At 42.5% G+C, this 16,624-nt stretch overlaps 1 protein-coding gene across 1 annotated transcript in view; it reads left to right on the forward strand.

Annotated features, from left to right (window-relative positions):
- The window catches only part of STPG1 (sperm tail PG-rich repeat containing 1), an 88,847-nt gene extending 72,985 nt beyond the window's left edge, over positions 1 to 15,862 (forward strand). Inside the window, exon 7 of the mRNA XM_040421920.1 lies at positions 15,743 to 15,862. Coding sequence (XP_040277854.1) covers positions 15,743 to 15,816 — 74 coding nt within the window. The 3' untranslated portion in view covers positions 15,817 to 15,862. The remainder of the gene's footprint in view (positions 1 to 15,742) is intronic.
- Positions 15,863 to 16,624: the final 762 nt, after the last annotated feature.

Genomic DNA, 16,624 nt, shown 5'->3' on the forward strand with positions numbered 1-16,624 from the left:
GAGAGATTTGCAAGTACAGTACTCCATGATGTTCCCAGCCAGGCTCAGGGTGGTGGCGTTTGGATCCGCGGTGTTCTTTGAGGACTCGGACGCTGCGGTCAAGTGGCTGGATCAAAATGAGCGTCGCCTTAGGATTCCATCAACAGACACCTGAGACTGTTGGACATTCCTGCTCCTGATTGAAGTTCTGATGTCCACTGGACCGTCCACCCACCGTTGTGGACATTTTCTTTTTTTCTTTAGCCGGTTGCTGAAGAAATTTTGTGGGTAGAGCATACGCCCGAGGCTGCTCCCCACCTTTCTAATGTGCCTGCGTACGGTATCGTGCTGGATGCTGTGCTGCTTCAGGCGCTGTTGGGCCAGGTTCACAATGTTGGCCCCAAGTTCATTACTGAATCTAATTATGCTGTATATGTTCATTGCCTGGGGAGGGATAGTTGGGGGGGGGGGGGGAGGGAGGGGGGATGGGAATAGCGGGGGTTATTATCGTTAAAGGTGCTTATGATGGCAATTCTAAAATGCTGAAACGTACAGTCCTGGTATATTTTGTCCGGGGGGGAAAAAGAGAAGAGATGGGAATCTGTAATCTGGTATTTAACATTGTTTTTCCCTGCGGCTGCTGGGAGGTGGAAAGTTGTAGATCTCAAATGTACTTTTATATATGTATGCATTCTTATGGGACCTGTTACGAGAATACTTAGCTGGAATGTGAGGGGAATGGCGGATGCTACAAAGAGACACGGTCTGTTCCGTTACCTGTCTAGATATCAGCCGGCAATAATATGCTTGCAAGAAACGCATATGACCAAACAATCTATACATGTCATGCAAAAGCCGTGGTTGGGTTATTCGGTGCATTCCGTCTTCTCCTCGCATTCCAGGGGGGTTAGTATCTTAGTTCATAAGAATATCATATTTGAATGCCTGAGGGTATGTGTGGATGAAGAGGGAAGGTTTATAGGAATGCATTGTGTGGTCCAAGGGATGAGAATGGTGTTAGCAACAATCTATATACCCCCACCATTTTCCTCGGTGCCTTTAAGGAAGCTTATAGAATTCATGGCAGAGTTTCCTGAACTTCCAATGTTAATAGTGGGAGATTTTAATAATGTACTTGACAGTTCGCTTGATAGATGCCAGATCACACCTAGTGGTAGTAGTACGGGTGAAACCTCGTTTGCAAGAATACTGAGGGAAGTAGGTCTGATGGATGTATGGAGAGAGACCCACCCCCTGGACAGGAAGTACTCGTGTTGCTCCTCGACATATGGCTCCCTGTCGCGTATAGACCTGGGTCTGGTAAATGCTCATATGTTCCCGTTTGTACAGACCTCAGAGTATCTTTCTAGGACCCTATCTGACCATTCCTTATTTAGCATCGCCCTTGATATCTCTGTGACAGCCAGGCCGGGGGTTAGATACTGGCGACTTAATGCCTTTTGGTTAAAACTGATGGGGGACCCGTCCGATATGCTTCAATCCCTTAGGGAATATTTTTGTATAAACGAAGGGACTGCGTCTTCGTTAGTCGTCTGGGATGCGATGAAGGCCTTCCTCAGAGGATCCTTTATTAAAACAGTCAGTCGGATTAAATCTAAATCTAGAGAGCTTGATCGACAGAAACATGACAATATGAAGATAGCGGAGGAAGCTTTTGTGTTAAATCCTTCTATCATGACAAGCAATACCTTGAAGACTAGGCAGGAGGAGTTGAGGTGTCACCTTTTGGAGGTAGCAGAGAGGAAACGACTGTTTTACAAGCAGCAATTTTTTACTGAAGGTGAGAGTGTAGGCCATATGCTCTCTGTTATCGCAAAAGCGCAGCAAGGATCACAATGTATATCTGGCCTGTTAGATGCTGGTGGCGTCCTCAGGCGTGATACGGATAACATTCTGAATATACTAAATAATTTTTATTCCTCTCTGTATGCTTCCAGGGTGACATGCTCAGATGAGGAGATCGACACCTTTTTGGCCACTTTAGATCTTCCTAAGCTTTCTAGGGAAGACAGTATGCGGTTAGAGGAGCCGATTGAGCTAGAAGAATTGAAGGCGGCACTGGCTGCTATGGCTAATGACAAGGCTCCGGGTTTGGATGGGCTTCCGGCGGAAGTTTATAAGTCCTTTGCGGAAGTGTTGCTCCCGAAACTTCTGAAGGTATTCAATTGTTCCAAGGAGAGGGGGGAGCTTCCTCCGTCTATGCAGGAGGCGGTAATAGTAGTCATTCCTAAACCGGACAAGGATCACTCTCTCCCTGACTCATATAGACCGATATCGTTACTCTCCACTGATGTTAAGTTGCTTGCAAAGGTCTTGGCCATGCGTCTGTCTAAAGTGATTCTGTCTATCATACACTCTGACCAGACTGGCTTCATGCCTCAGAAATCAACGTCAATTAATATTAGAAGAGTGTTTGCCAGTATTCAACTTCCAGCTGATAATGTTGGAGATAGAGCTATCCTTTCATTAGATGCGGCCAAGGCCTTTGACAGCATTGAGTGGCGATTCCTGTGGAGAGTTATGGCATATATGGGATTTGGAGATGAGTATATATCCTGGGTTCGGGTGCTCTACTCTAAGCCCGAAGCATGTATCAGGGCGAATGGAGGGGTGTCCCCCAAGTTCTGTCTGGGTCGGGGTACTAGACAGGGGTGCCCGCTGTCGCCTCTGCTATTTGCAGTTGCGATTGAGCCATTAGCCGCAGCGATTCGTAAATCAATGGACATCCGGGGGTTCCAATATGGGACAGTTAATAATAAAGTGGCGATGTATGCAGATGACACCTTGCTTTTTCTGGGAGATACTGGTCCATCGTTGGAAGCGGCTATGAAAATCATTGATTGCTTCGGGGATCTGTCGGGTCTGACTATTAACTGGAGTAAGTCGGCGATTATGCTGCTCGACGGGCAAGTGCAATCACAGACAGTGAGAGACAGAAATATTCCATGTGTAGCGACCTTTAAGTATTTGGGTATTCATATATCTCCGAAAATCCGAGACTTTGGGCGCCTTAATTTTGACCCGTTGGTTATCAAATTTCGTAATAAGACTAAGGCATGGTGTAAACTATATCTGTCGGTGGCGGGAAGAGCTAATCTCATTAAAATGGTGTTGATGCCCCAGCTACTCTATGTTCTACATAACTCCCCGGTCTGGCTGCCAAAATCCAAATTTGTTCCTATCAATGCTACTTTCAGGGAGCTCATATGGCGGAAGGGGCAACCGAGAATTAAGCTTGAAACGTTGCAATATCCTAAAACAAAAGGGGGCCTTGCAGTCCCAAACCCCTGGGTGTACTTCCTGGCTGCACAATGCCAACATTTTAAGGGGTGGATGGAACTGGAGTCAAGTGAGATGTCGTGTCAGTTGTTTAAACATTGCTTGTCTTCTAATGACCTAATGATGATCCTGGAGACTAGGGGGGCTGGAAAGAGTGGTCCGATGGGCGATTTGGGACACTTGATGCAGTCCGTATGGAATAAGGTCAAGCTCCTGAGGGGGGTTTTCGGCAATACGGAATATACTCCACTGTGGGGCAATCCTGTGCTGCCGGAATTCCTCTCCCTGTCTGAGTTTGGGGCATGGAAAAGGAAGGGTATTCTGAGGTTGGGCCATCTTTTGGAGGAAAAGAAGTTCATGTCATTTGCCAGATTTCAAGAGAAGTATGATCTGCCTAGAACTCACTTTTATAAGTACCTTCAGGTGAGACATGCATACAACTCCACATTTAAAGGTACGACTGTGGTGGCTGGGAGAGATGCTGCACTGCACCAGATTCTGTCCAGGGGGGCGAGGAGAGGTATGATTTCCTGTATATACAAGTTGCTGCTTGAGAAGTTTCTAATGTCACATCCGCTTACGGCTAAAAGTAAATGGGAGAAAGATGTTGGCGAATTAACTGATGACCAATGGTCTGACATGCTGGAGGCGATACCTCTCTCTTCGTTGAGTGAAGGACGTAAACTCTCGCAACTGTTTATTGTCCATAGGGTCTACAAAACACCGTTTTTTTTGTTTCGTATAGGGTTCAGACCCACGGATGAATGTCCAAGATGTTCTGTGGTGTCTGCAGATCTGTTGCATATGATGTGGACGTGTGAGAGGTTAGGGAGATACTGGGAGTTGGTACGTCAGACAATACAGGATGTATACAAGGTACGAATACCCTCTGACCCGAAAGTGTGTGTGTTAGGATATGTCTCTGAATTGGCCACTGGGCAGGTGCATAAAATAGCTATAGGGAGAATGTTATATGTCGCTAGGAAGTTGATAGCCCTACATTGGATACAGACAGCGCCGCCAATCCTTGGTGAATTCCTAAGTGCGGTTGACACAATGCTGAGTTATGAACGGATGGTGTACCAGAAGCGTGGATGTCCAGCGAAATTTGAAAAATTGTGGGATCCATGGCTGTCGTTTCGATGTCTGAATAGAAATGTTTAAAAATGTGCCTTTGTATTTTGTAGGTTAGGGTGGGGTGGGATGGGGGGGGGGGTTGGATTGGAACTGGATTAATACACATAATTTGGTGCCTTTTTTGTTATTAGTCCTATGGACAATATGTCTCTATGTCATCCTTGTATGTATTGTGGAAAAACGTGTATTTACACTGTAAAATGTTCAATAAAAATGATCTGATTTAAAAAAATGAGGACTGCAGCCTTTGGGTCACATTTCAGCTATATCCTAGATATCCCAATGTTCTGTAACAATATTTCGAAATGACCTGGATTCAGATTAAATGTCTCTTAAAACAATATACATTGGTTCACATACATCCTGAGGCCATGTTCACACCTAGTATTCTGGTGGTGATCAAAGCAGCACCACAATCTTGAATACAGATCACAACAAATCTACATTTTAGTAAATGTGGGGTCGTTGCAGTCTTGGTATGATCACAGTTGTGGTACTAAGCAGAGGCGGACTGGGAACTTAAAGTGGCCCTGGAAAAAATACTAAAAGTGGCCCCGTTTTGTAGTAGGGTCCAAATTGATGGAAGGCAGGGCCAGCAATACCATATTGTGGCACATTATACCAACCCAACAGAGCCAAATACCACAGTCCATCACAAAATACATCCTCAAAAACTTCCGCTGGGAGTCTGTGAGGAGGACTCAGGCGGTCACCTGGGCATCAGCCCACCGAGAAATTTTCCTGTAAGGTCTATGGCCAATCCGCCCCTGGTACTAAGAGTACTGCAGTACTGCTTCTGTGTAAAACTGTGATCTCTGAGACATGCATTCTTCACATCGTCAATGGGGAAGAACATTGACAAAACCACAATAAATAGGGCATGCTGCGCTTAAGAAATACATTAAAACCTAAATGATGCTATGAATGTGTTTAAAAAAATAAATTCTTATCCATTACCTTATACCATCATAATGTTCCTAATTATAGTTTTATCTAGGTGTGAACTAGACCTGAAGCTGCCTATAGAAATATCACTTGAGAACTATTGTTGGCAAACAAAACAATTTTGTATTGGTACTAAAAATGGTCGACTTTTTAATGTTGGACATCTGCTATTTTGTATGCTCCAACATTTTTTTTCTCAGACATGCATGGGGACAACTCTCTAGCTGTGAAGGTGTTACTTTAGGCTACTTTCACACCAGCGTTTTGGCTTCCGTTTGTGAGATCCGTTTCAGGGATCTCACAAGCGGTCAGTTTTGCCCTAATGCATTCTGAATGGAAAAGGATCCGCTCAGAATGCATCAGTTTGCCTACGATCAGTCTCCATTCCGCTCTGGAGGCGGACACCAAAATGCTGCTTGCAGCTTTTTGGTGTCCGCCTGGCGATGCGGAGGCAAACGTTCAGAACGGATCCGTTTGTATTATCTTTAACATTGCCAAAACGGATCCGTCAATGGGGGACGGATCCGTTTTCTATTGTGCCAAATTGTGTCAGTGAAAACGGATCCGTCCCCATTGACTTACATTGTGTGCCAGGACCGATCCGTTTTCACTGACACAATTTGGCACAATAGAAAACGGATCCGTCCCCCATTGACGGATCCGTTTTGGCAATGTTAAAGATAATACAAACGGATCCGTTCTGAACGGATGCATGCGGTTGTATTATCGGTGCGGATCCGTCTGTTCAGATCCATGAAAAAACAGCATCAAACGAGATTGTGAAATTAGCCTTACTTTGCATCTCTTGTATAATAATAATAATAAAATTGTATAATTGTCGCTTTATTTTTCATTTTTGATCTTGCAAACATGTCTATTACTATATTCCTGTAAAGTTCCTTCTATAACCAATAAAAACGTTGAAAAAAAAACCATGCAAAATGCAGGGGAAAAACAATTCACTCCCAAAATTCTGTCCGAAAACAGCAATAGACGTAACTTGAGGTTTTGACATCCCCTTCTCTAGAGGTCAGAATAGAGCTACCCTTGAATACTATCTTGACTGCCCTCCCACTCATAATATAAATTATATTCCCTCCAATTAGCTACTTAGTTACAGTAAGGGTGCATTCACACGACCGTGCTGTGTTTTGTGGTCCACAAATTGCGTATCTGCAAAGCACGGATACCGGCCGATGTGCAATCCACAGTTTGTGCACCACACATGGCCGATACTATGATAGAAATGCCTATTCTTGTCCGCAATTGCGCAATTTTTTGCGGGGCCACGGAATGGAACAACGGATGTGGACAGCATCTTTTGCGGACCAATTCATTGAGTCGTCTGAATGAGCCCTAAGGGCTCATGCACACGACTGTACGTATTTTGATGTCCGCAAAAAATGGATCTGCAAAAAATACGGATGATGTCCATGTGCATTCCGTATTTTGCAGAACGGAACAGCTGGCCCCTAATGGAACAGTCATATCCTTGTCCGTAATGTAGACAATAACAGGACATGTTCTATTTTTTTGGCGGAATAGACATGCGGAAACAGAATGCACACAAAGTAACTTCAATTTTTTATTTTTTTGGGCGGACCCATTGAAATGATTAGTTCCGCATATGGGCAGTAAAAAAAAAAAACGTAATGAACACGGAACGAAAATACATTCATGTTCATGAGCCCTAAGTCTGTGATTGCTTTTGATAGCAGAAATTGATTTTGAAGTTGCCTCTCTGTAGCGGGTAACAAGCAAAATCTGGTTGCCACGGCCCACGTTCTAGTAACATGTTATATAATAAATCATGACAAACTACAAAGGTAGGTAAAATCCTTTGTGTACAGTCTATGTATAAATATCTGAAGCTTTCCACTCTCAGTGACTCATAATGGTATATGTACAACATATTGTACAGTGTAATGTTGTGAACAAAATCTGTCCCTCCAGCATTCTTTCCCCCATATACAAGTTTTTGATTGCTAAGATTTCACAACAAAGGAGAGGATTTAGGGGACCATTTATTAAGACTGGCGTTTAAGACACCTGTCTTAATAAAGCACTAAACTGGCGGTGCCTCTCTGTAACTTCGGCACATCCAGCACCAGTTCCAAATTTAAGACAGATTCCTAGCTTCCTAAAACAGCTGAAGAAAATAGTAAATGAAATGGGCCCGTCCCCGCCCATGCCACGCCCACAATTTTAGACTTGGCATGTGCGGGTAATACATCTAATTTAGGCGTATTTCAGCATAGTAAATGACCCCCTTAGGATGGCTCACAAACATTGGGGCTTATTTATCGAGTGTTAAAAAATAGTTTCAAAAATTGACTAGATTTTTCCTATGCATTCCTAACAAGCACTGTGATCATATGACTGCAGGATGGACTACTTATATGGTTTTTGTAGTATGTAATCATAGAGATACATAGTTCTGCATATGGACTGTATACTTTATAATGTTAACATATGTTTTAGCACTTTCTTAGCCTATAAGGAAAATGTTTGTCATGTGTGGGTGCTACTTCCCACACCATGACATACAATGTTGTCATGTTGATCTAGTGGATGCTGTGAGTGCGATAATTAAAGAATGATGTCAACTCCTCCAGTTGAACCCCTTAGGTGCCGCAGTCAGTGGCTTCAAGTGGCTAGACCAAAGGAGGGAGTGGGGGCTTCTGTCTAACCATCAAACCTGCCCCAGTGACACAATTGCAGCATGCCGATGGTTGGTATGGGCTAATAGGGGGCCTGTCAGTATAACACTGATAGGCATAATACACTGCACCACAGATATATTGTCGTGTCTTATAGAAGAAATCAAGACCTCTAGTGTTTAAATACAATAGTGGGACTGATAAAATATAAAAAAAATGAAAGCAAAATGTTTATAAATGTTTAAAGAAAAATAACTTAAAAGATACAGATAATTGTTATGACTACATCTGCAATGTAACTATAAATGCCAGAATTGCCATATGACGGCCATTGAAATGGTGTATCTCACCCAGAGGAGCCTGGGTGAGAACAGGAAAGGCTGGGAAAATAGGTTTTTCCCACTGTCTGCAGCAGCCAGGCTGGTAATGAAGGTAATTAGCAGCCAGCTGAGGAGCTCAGGTAAATGTGGGCTGAGCTCCTCAATCAGGGCTCCCAGTCTGGGGAAGGAGCAGGCTGCGCCAAGGCCTGCGGGAGCCGGGACCCTCTGACCCTGTGTGGGGTAAGCACTGCAGTGTTTTGGGGAGCTGGGTGGTAGATCCAGATCCTGAGAGAGGGAAAATACTGTATAGGCAGTGGCCAGAAAGCCAAGCATTTATGTTTATGCTTTATGTTTTGGCCTGCTGTAAAAAGTGATAATAAAGCTGTCCGTGGCCAGTTTGCACCCAAATCTGCAGTGTTGGAGTGACTTCTTGAGTTGTGCCAACCGTCTAAGCGGAGAAGATGGCGATCCTGGAGAGCTAAGTGACCCGGAGTTGTCACACTACCCAAAATGGTATCAATACAAATGTCAACTTATCTTGCAAAAAATAAGCCCTCAGACAGCTCTATTGATGGAAAAATAAAAAAGGTTATATACAACATGGCAACACAAAAGCAAATTAATTTTTTTAAGCACTTGCCGACCGCCTGTGCATTATAAACGTCTCATCGGTCGGCATATATCTCCGAACGAACAGTTTAAAGCATCAGTGCGGAGATTGCGGATGCACGCTAATCATGAAGCTGCTGGAGCTGACTGTCAGTGACAGCAGAGATCCCCAAAGAGGATGCAGGATGCTTTCTTCACTGTCCTTGTATTCTCCCTTGTTTTAAACACACTGCTCAATGAGTACTGTGTAGGGAGTTTAGGAAGTGGCAATACTACTTCCTGATCTGGTCCTAGCAGTCATGTGACTGTGACCTGAGTGGGTCTTATCAGACCCAGATCAGCTCTGCAGAGAGATTGTACAACCTCTATGGGGAATGTATTCCCCCTGTAACAGGGACTAATACAGACGAAATCGGCAATAAAAAAAAAAATCTCCTTTTCTGTGGCATCATGTTCAGACAGCAGCATTATGATGTCTGAGCATGAGCTGCCAGCACAAACTGACTGACTGAGGCTTCTCTCACTATAGCTGCACACATGTCACTGATGCAGCTCAGCTGACGGTCTTCAAGTTCTTTTATTCCACTCTTTTGCTGACAGTGCCCTCCAAATTGCCTGCAATTTCTGCCTTATGAGGGGAAAGCCAGTGGCCACCCTAGCCACACCGCAGTTTCTAGCTCCACCCCCAGCTACCATAAGGCCTCATGCACACGACTGTTGTTCTGGTCCGCATCCGAGCCACAGTTTTTGCGGCTTGGATGCGGACCCAATCGCTTCAATGGGGCCGCAAAAGATGCGGACAGCACTCCGTGTGCTATCCGCATCCATTGCTCCGTTCAGTGGTCCGCAAAAAAAATATAACCTGTCCTATTCTTGTCCGTTTTGCGGACAAGAATAGGCAGTTATATCAATGGCTGTCCATGCCGTTCCGCAAATTGCGGAATGCACACGGACACCATCCGTGTTTTGCGGATCCACGATTTGCGTATTGCAAAACACACAACGGCCGTGTGCATGAGGCCTAACCCATATAACCCATATATCAAAATGATCATTATGGAAAGGGGAGATAATTAAAAAATATATTTTAGTTATATGTTGTGCTATTAACAAAAACATTTTTAACATTATCTTGGTTTTAAAAAAAAATTAAACATAAAAATTCTTAAAGGCTATGTACACCTTCAGAGGCATTATTTCATGATTGCATGTTACTTATTTTTGGCTAAAAATCACTTTTTTTTTCAATTGGCTTTTATTAAAAATATTGAGCTGTTCTGTCACAAAAGGTTAACAGTTTTTCTACCTGTGTGACTGGTACTTTCACTTTGTGAAACTTCTAACTACTGATAGGTCATAAACCCTTATCTAAACCACATTCTTATCAGTAAGATAAGAACTAAGCTATGAAGAGTGTTTATAAGGTCAGAGAGCAGAGATAAGGAGCCCATCAGCTCCTCAACTGACGCAAAAGACAGAATATCCACAGGCTGCTACTAGAGCATCTCAGCTATGTACAGAAAAAAGGATTCTATATTTGTAATATTGACCAATTAAAAAAATTATTTTTAGCTCAATAGCAGCTGCCATAGCAGAGGAATTTGCTGGATTTTATTTTGCCCTTTATAATCTAAAACCCGATGACCCTAGTCTTATGATTGATAAAATTAACAACTTCCTAGAAGCGGTCAAAGTCCCAACTTTAACAATTGAGGATAAAGACATGTTACTCTCCCCGGTGACTTTAGATGAAATTTTAAATGTTTTAACGAGTACTCCTTCAGGGAAATGCCCGGGACCTGATGGGCTACCCATAATATATTATAAAAAATTTAAAAATACCCTCGCCCTGCAGCTAGTAAATTTATGTAACTCTTTACTAAATGGAAAATCCCTTCCGCCACAATCACTAATCGCTCACATAACAGTTATTCCTAAAGAAGGGAAAGACCCCACTAAATGTAGCAGCTTCAGACCAATTTCTCTGCTCAACGTTGATGTTAAACTCTGGGCCAAGCTTCTAAGCTTTAGGATAGCAAAATTACTCCCTAAGCTTATAGGTGAGGAACAGGTAGGCTTTGTGAAGGGGCGAGAGGGTAAGCACAACGTTAGCAGAGTTTTACATGCCATATATTACGCTAAACAACACAAAGTCCCACTGACGCTCCTGGGAACAGATGCGGAAAAAGCATTCGATAGGGTTAACTGGGTTTTTATAGAAAATGCTTTACGCCACTTTGGATTTCCGCCCATGTTTATCTCAGCCATTTTTTCTCTTTATACAAGTCCCTCAGCTAGGGTCCTTGTTAATGGAACTTTATCCCCTCCTTTCCACATCTCCAATGGAACAAGACAGGGCTGCCCTCTCTCTCCTGCATTATTCATTTTATCTATGGAAATGCTTCTTTGTAAATTAAGAACATCAGAGGCTATTAAAGGATTGAAGGTGAATGGGAGAACCCACTCACTGGCAGCCTTTGCGGATGACCTGCTCCTTTTTATAACGAATCCTAAAGTTGCAATCCCAGAGGTGATTAAGATATTTTCGGACTTTGGAGAAGTTTCAAATTTCAAAGTTAATTATGACAAATCTGAAATACTTAACATCACTGCCCCAGAGAAACACATGTCAGTTATCAAAACTAGTACCTCCTTCCAATGGCCGAGAGAGGCTATTAAACACTTGGGGATCATGATCCCAGCAAACCCCTCATCCCTGTTTAAACTTAATTATGTCCCTTTATTTGACAAGGTGAAATCTTATCTGGCATCCATTAAGCTTCCCTTCCTTTCATGGTTAGGTAAGAAAAACCTATTATCCACATATGTCCTGCCGCAAATCCTCTATACATTGAGAAGTCTGCCTATACCACTGTCAAACAAATACATTTCTGAATTCCGGAGTTTATTCAGTAGTTTTTTATGGTCCAACAAAAAACCACGCCTGGCTTACTCTCTTCTTATTAGAAAACATAACAAAGGTGGACTGTCCCTTCCAGACTTAAAAACTTACCTCCACGCTATACAGTTAGAGAGGTGGATTGAAATGTCCAGACCTCACAATAAAGCCCTACACGTTGATTTGGAGAAAGCTTTACTTGGAGATAATGCTCTTCACCGACTATGGGTTCAAGCACCTACCAAAAAAGGGAAAACCTCTCTAAGTGCCCTAACACGAGGTATGTTTCAGGTATGTGACAGTACCGAAGCCCTATCAATGTCCACAAACAAACTTTCCCCCATAGCTCCCTTATCTGTTCTCCCGTTTTACCTCAATCAAGGTGGAAGTGACTTTCACGGAGCTTGGAGGTACCTAAATGTACTCAAGGTATCTGACCTGATTAAAGCCACTGACCTATCAGAATTCATGAAATTAGCCCAAACCCATATACCTAGTCATCTATGGTCCAGATTAATGGAATTAGATTTTGAATTATGTTGCAAAAAATTTAAGAAGAGCAGTGTAGTGACCCATAATGATCCCACATGGCTAGAAAACTATACTCTAATGCCAAATCCGCCCCCTAAAACTCTCTCAAAACTTTATTCCCAACTAATCCTGAACTCTTCAACTGAAATACCCATATACTTGAGGGCATGGGAAAGGGAACTACAGATTTCCCTGGGAGATGATGAGGTTAAAGCTATATTACAACACTCCCATGGCTTCTCCAGATGCATACGCATTCAGGAAAACTCCTACAAAATATTATCAAGGTGGTACAAGACCCCAGACTTTCTTTACAGAGCCCACCTCTCGCCTTCTGACAAGTGCTGGAGATGCCAAGAAGAAAGAGGTTCCATCACCCATATTTGGTGGTCATGTAGGAAAGTCTTGAGTTTTTGGTCTGAAGTTGAGAGAATTATTAACAGAGTATGTAATTCAAAGATTTCCCTGACCCCTGCTCTTATATTACTGTGGCTGCCCCAGAAGAAGTTCAAACCCTCTGCGAATAATTTGGCCACACACATGATAGCTGCAGCTAAATATATTATCCCTACCAAGTGGAGGAACTTAGACCCCCCCACCATTAAAGAATGGATAGAGAAAACTCACCAGATATGTCTTATGGAAGAAATGGTGGGTTGGGAAAAAAGTAATAGACGTACATTTCTGAAGATTTGGCAACCATGGCTAGACTTTCATGGAACTTACCAGGGAACTTAGTTCCTTACACTTATATCAAAGAAGTTGTGCATTCGCTCTCACTCGAACCCTTCTGACCTGACCTATACAGACCATTTTGGTAGAGAAGACTACATTCCTCTTACATTCTTTATACACTAAATACTTTCAATGTCCATTTACTAAAATAATAGGCCCTTGTCAATGTTACTCTAGTATCCAACAGACCCCTCATCTTACTTACTCACTATGTTCTCTGCATTATATAGGTGCTCCCGGATTACCAAGCCTAATACAGCCCCATTCGTTCACTGTGTGTTTTGTGTTTTTTTTTTTTGTTTATACTGTCCTTTACTGTTCTGACAGTACTTTTGATCCATGTAATTAGCAGGCAATTGACTTATCTAATATATGCCTCTGTATCTGGATTGGAGTGGAGAGGGGCCGTATATAAATTACCTAGATACTATGTCTTATGCCTAGGCACATAAAGGGTATATGACCCTTCTCCTTCTGTTTTATACTTGTGTCCACTCGTGTGGGGACTGCCCACCCAGATTTCAAGCTGCTTAATTTAGTGCCTTGTTTACTTTTGTCAATATGTACTTGTCATACCTTTCTTCTTGTTATGAAAAATATTCATAAATAAAGAATTTACAAAAAAAAAATGAGTATACTGCAATAATATAAAAAAAATGCCCCAGGTGCACATAGCATTTAAATAAAAAATGACATAAAAATAAAGCCCCATGTGTCACCAAAAAAGGCGTAAAAATTTATATCACCAAAGAGAAAAAAGTCATGACTTTCGAAGATGCATGTACTAAAAAAATGGACAATGAGCCTGGTCAGGAAGGTGGATAAATGGCCTAATCAGTAAGTGCTTAACAATTAAGTGTTTTTGAGCAAAAGTAGCAAACAAAAAACAAACAAAAACAAAAAAGTTGACTAAGGCTACTTTCACACTAGTGTTTTGGTTTTCCGTTTGTGAGATCCGTTCAGGGCTCTCAGAAGCGGTCCAAAATGGATCAGTTTTGCCCTAATGCATTCTGAATGGAAAAGGATCCGCTCAGAATGCAGCAGTTTGCCTCTGTTCAGTCTCCATTCCGCGATGCCTGCAGCGTTTTGCTGTCCACCTGACGAAGCGGAGACAAACAGATCTGTCCTGGCAGACAATGTAAGTCTATGGGCACGGATCCGTTTTCTCTGGCACAATAGAAAACTGATCCGTCCCCCGTTGATTTTCAATGGTGTTCAAGACGGATCCGTCATGGCTATAGAAGACATAATACAACCGGATCCCTTCATTGCTGTTTTTTTCTATTTCCCCATGAGATGGGAGTTGGGGACCCCCATTCTCGAAATGCAGGTGTATGTCTGTGGTGGGAATAACCATTTAAGATCGCCGTGGGAGCCTGGCACTGACTGCCATCTAATTCCAGCAGTTTAATTACCTAGTGACTGCAGCATCTGGGAAGTTAGAGGGAGTTGGCTCTGTTACCATCAGCCACCCATGAATGCAGGTGTGAGGATGCTGATGCACTGCCATGGCAGTTGGAGGCCTAACAAAGATACCCAAGCCTACCATACCTATATGCCCATTAGCTTGTACCACAGGCAACCTAATAGACAGACTGCCAGTCCACAAGTGATAAGCTATAAAGGCATTATAAAAGTGATCAAGCAATCGCATTGTGACATCCCCGAGTGGTAATAAATAGTATATGGAAAAAAAAAAAGTTTTGTAAAAGTAACAAAAAAAAAACTCACACATGTATATGAAAGTCATGTCATTAAAAATCTCAACTTGTCCCACAAAAAACAAGCCCTTATACAGCAGAGTTGGTGGAAAAATAAAAAAGATATTGCTGTCTGAGTGCGACTTTTCAAAAATGAAAGAACTCCTAATTAGCAAATTAGGACAAATAAAAGAAATCAGGTGAAGGCCAGATACTTTTTCACAGCACTGTTCATATATACTGCCATAGTGCAGTACAGTACTTGAAGAGTGTGCTTGCTTATTGCCTGAGGAGTGCTATGATAGTGCCATACAGCACTTATGTGCAGCCTACAGCGCTCCAGATAGTACATACAGTACTCAAGTAATGCTAAACATTGCTCAACTACATACGTATACTGTGCCCAGTGGGCATACAGGGCCAAAACAGAGCCATATTTTTCCCACAGTGTCAAAAAGTACATTAAAGAATGGCATACATTCCTACAGATCCTCCATCACAGAGCAGCCATCATTTACTCATGTGTGCGCTCAACTCTTTGAAGAATGATGCTGCCTTTGTTTGCAGTATCCCCCAGGCTAGCAGTGTCTAGCTAGCTGCATGATGAGGCAAGAACACATGCATATTTGATACACTAAAAACAGCGAGTGGTCTGGTTGGTTGCAGTATTGGCATGGACTTCCAAATACTCTGCTTGTGTTCCCTTTCTACTTATTCCTTTTGTTTCTACAGTACAGTTGGGGTGGAAGTAGTATGGAGAATGTAGTACTTTTTCAGATTGTATGCTTCATTGGCATTTGCAGTCACCCTATGGACATAGAGGGACTTATAATAAAGCCCTTTCAACCTTCTGGCATTGACTGTGAGTTTGTGAGTACAATATGCAACTATCATTTATGTTTTTCTCTTCTATTCTTTCAACTACAGGTGCTTATCGTCCTGAAGTCCCAGGAAAACAGTCTTTTCTTTACAACAGTGACAAGAAGTGGATTCCCGCATAGGCCACACACAAAGCTTATCTCTAATGAACTGCATCTAAAGAGCACCTCTGGGGAACTTTGCTTAAACTGACTCTTTTGTCATCTCCAAACTATCATGAATATAGATAGTACTGCATGTGTTGTTGTGCCTGGTCTCAGAATTTGTGAGTCCCAATTATCTTAAATTGGTTGCTCAAAACCTCAATTGGTTGCCTCAAACCATATTTTTGATGGCCAGATTTGTGTAAGTTTTTCTGTAGAACAAAATATAAACCTGATGGACCCATTTTACATCAAAATACCAGAAGCCATGACAGTGCCAGAACTCAATATATGTTAATAGAAAGGCCAAAGTATTGTGAACCCACTATTAGTTTATTTATCCTCACTTATACAGCTCTGACATATTCCACAGAGCTTTACAGATCGTCACACTGTCCTCAATGGCTCACAATCTAAGTTCCTTATCAGTATTTCTTTGGAGTGTAAGAGGAAAACGGTGCACCTGGAAGAAACACGGGGAGAACATTACAGATATTGTCCTTGCTGGGATTCAAACCTAGGACCCCAGCGCTGCAAGACAAGCTGAAAACTAGAGTTGAGCGGACACCTGGATGTGCGGGTTCGACGGGTTCGGCCGAACTTCAGAAAAAAGTTCGAGTTCGGGACCCGAACTTGACCCCGAACCCCATTGAAGTCAATGGGGACCCGAACTTTTGAGCATTAAAATGGCTGTAAAAATGTCATGGAAAGGGTTAGAGGGCTGCAAATGGCATCAAAATGTGGTTAAGAGCATGGCAAGTGCTCTGCAAAAAAATGTGGATAGGAA

Source organism: Bufo bufo, chromosome 3 (assembly GCF_905171765.1).
Source record: "Bufo bufo chromosome 3, aBufBuf1.1, whole genome shotgun sequence".
NCBI lineage: Eukaryota > Metazoa > Chordata > Amphibia > Anura > Bufonidae > Bufo > Bufo bufo.